Source organism: Acanthisitta chloris, unplaced genomic scaffold (assembly GCF_000695815.1).
Source record: "Acanthisitta chloris isolate BGI_N310 unplaced genomic scaffold, ASM69581v1 scaffold11018, whole genome shotgun sequence".
NCBI classification, from domain to species: domain Eukaryota; kingdom Metazoa; phylum Chordata; class Aves; order Passeriformes; family Acanthisittidae; genus Acanthisitta; species Acanthisitta chloris.
Window position 1 is genome coordinate 7,646 of NW_008685364.1, and position 2,794 is coordinate 10,439.

The following is a 2,794-nucleotide window of genomic DNA, read 5'->3' on the forward strand; positions in this document are numbered from 1 at the left end:
CTAGCTGGTACCCGAACTAAAATATCTGTGTAGGTGCTACTATCCCAGAACTTCAGGATGAATGGGGATATGCCTCATGTTCCCATCACTACTCTTGCAGGGATTGCTAGTCTTACAGACCGTAAGTACTCTTCTTTTTTTTTTTGTCTTTGCTATATTCCCTTCTACCACTTTGGTAAATACCTGTATTTTCAAAATACTAAAAATAGTTTTATTTTTTAAGTTCTTAAAAGAAAATCTGTTAAAAATCAGATTTGATATTAAAATGTTTTTTGCCCTTGCTAGAATTTTAAAAATACTTCAAACAAAATATGCTAATTTAAACATGAAATTAAATGTCATTTAAAAAAAGCCCTTAAGTAAACTCGAAACATAAAATAAAGCAATTCATTGTTTGTTCAGAATATCATTCAGTAACATATCTGGGAATCCCACAAATAAAGAAAAACATATAAATGATAAAATACTTCTCTAAAACATACATATCATCATCTTTACTGGAGAGAGAGAGAGAGAGAGAGAGACAGAGAGAGAGAGAGAGATGATTAACCTGATGTGATTAGCCTGATGTTCAGCTAGAGAGTTGTGGAACATGCTGAATATACTTAGTTCCTTAGTTTTGGGAAAAGTACAAAAACGTTGCTCTAATTAATAGGCTCAAAAATGTCTGCTAGAATGGAAATAAGCAGCTTGAACCTATGAGACTTCTTTCTTGGCTGTTTAGCCTACAAAAAGGTGTGGGTACTGTCTAAATATGTCAGGAAGACAAAATGCAAGGAAAGAAAAAGAACTGTTTACATTAAAAGCTGATGATAGCACAAATCCAAATGGTTATCATCTGGCCAAAAAAAAAATTCTAATGGAAACTAAGAGGAAATTTATCATTACTATAATGAAGTCCTAAAATAACTATTCCAATAAGAGAAGTTGGTACCAAAATGCATCTTTTTTATAAAGTGTAAACAGGAGGTGATAGCTCCATTGTCTGTTTGAGGATAATTGGACTCAGTGACCCAAATGCTTATTCTGAGCTCTTGTTTTTATTATTATACTGTTGAAATTTGGAGACTTTCCAAGAGACACTAAAAGTATATACCTAGCAATTGAATTTAATTGCCTATAGTAAAAAGAAAAGCAAGCATATTTTTTGGGGGAAACACTTCATGTCTTTTTGATAATTTCAAGGCACATTCAAGGTAATCTAATGCAAGTAATGAAAACTAGCTATTTTAACATATTATACACTTTTTTCCAATTGCGGTTTATTTATAAATGCAGTAATAATATACATTGTGTGAGGAGAGAAAAATACTGGAATTCTCCCCCTTCCCTATTTTTTTTAAAAAAAAAATTTCAAAATATTCTGAAGCTATTTCTGATGTAATTGGCCTGGGAACGTGAAGTCAGAGTCAGCTTGTTTTCATGGATCCATGAAAGTGGGTTGTTTAGGTTTTTTGGTGGTGGGTTTTGGGGTTTTTTTGTGTTTTAAATCTACCCTCACCATACAAAGTGGGAACAGCAATTAAATCTGAAGGTCAGAATAGAAAACATTTCCTTCCTTGCCTTTATCCATGCTTTCAGCTCCAGAAGATAACTGCCATAACATTAAATAACTTAATATTCTGGAATGTTTAAAAGTATGTTTTTATTTGTAATACTTGCCTTAGCACAGTTAAATGTTTACAGTAATATAGGAATATAACTTATGGACTTGACTGCATTATTTTGTGTAAAACAGAGTCCAGCCTTTGTGTGTGTGTGTGTGTGTGTGTGTTCATGATTTAAAAAAAATCCAGAAATCTTTCCTATATTTCAAATGTAGTTGTCAGGTTTTCTTTATTAATCAAATGAGGGAGTAAGAAGGTGTCTGTCTTTGTATGCTCATGTTGCATGAAATGATTCTGAACTCCTTTCTGTTTTCTGATAACAGTTTTGAACCAGCTGCCTCTTCCATCACCTTTGCCTGCTACAACAACAAAAAGCCTGCTTTTCAATGGACGAATAGCTGAAGAGGTGAACTGCCTTCTGGCTTGCAGGGATGAAAATCTGGTTTCACAGCTCATCCACAGTCTCAATCAGGTGTCAACAGATCACATGTATGTATTTTGAACTTTAACTATATAAGATCACCATCCTTATTACTTGAAATTAAAGTGAACTGAATTGAGAAGGGTGTTTGTGAGAATCTGAAAATTAGAACATGTGAGATTTTTTATTAGGCTAGCTTAGCAAATTACTGCTGTATAAGAATCAGTTGTTTCAGTCAGTCCTTATGCATGGCTACTTTTATTTTAATAGATCTGCTGCTTGTTCCATTCTTGCTAGTTAGGAGTGCAAACTGTATGGTATTGATTGTACAATAGTGATTTGTGTTCCACTTTTGTTAATAATGTCCATCAACAAATTATATACCCAGTATTCCACAAAAAGATAATTTTTTGAGACACCCATGCAAGATCTATGTCACTTCTGATTAGATATTGAACTTAAATATTTTAAAAATTGAACTAGCAAGTATCTTTTTGTTTATATATTTTGTTTTTTTTAATTTTTCACTGGTGTCCTTTGAATTGTCTTATGTTGATAGCCCTGTCTTTTTCCTACATGTTCCAATCTATTATTTTGATCAAATGGAAGTAGCTCTTAAAAGCTGTCAATGCAATCAATAAGTGAAAGTACGGATGCTTTTATAGGAAATCCATGACGTTTTTGATGGTTCAAAGGAAATCCTGTGATGTCAAAGATATGCTGATTTCCCTTTTTAAAATAAAAGATTCTCAGTGTTGGGCTGCAA

The 2,794-nt window shown here is 32.8% G+C and overlaps 1 protein-coding gene across 1 annotated transcript in view; it reads left to right on the forward strand.

Moving 5' to 3' along the window:
* Positions 1 to 57: 57 nt before the first annotated feature.
* LOC103807021 (nipped-B-like protein) overlaps positions 58 to 2,794 on the forward strand; it is a gene marked incomplete at its 3' end in the record, with an annotated part of 3,482 nt that continues 745 nt past the window's right edge. The window contains exons 1-2 of the mRNA XM_009079738.1: positions 58 to 121; positions 1,931 to 2,096. Coding sequence (XP_009077986.1) covers positions 58 to 121; positions 1,931 to 2,096 — 230 coding nt within the window. The remainder of the gene's footprint in view (positions 122 to 1,930; positions 2,097 to 2,794) is intronic.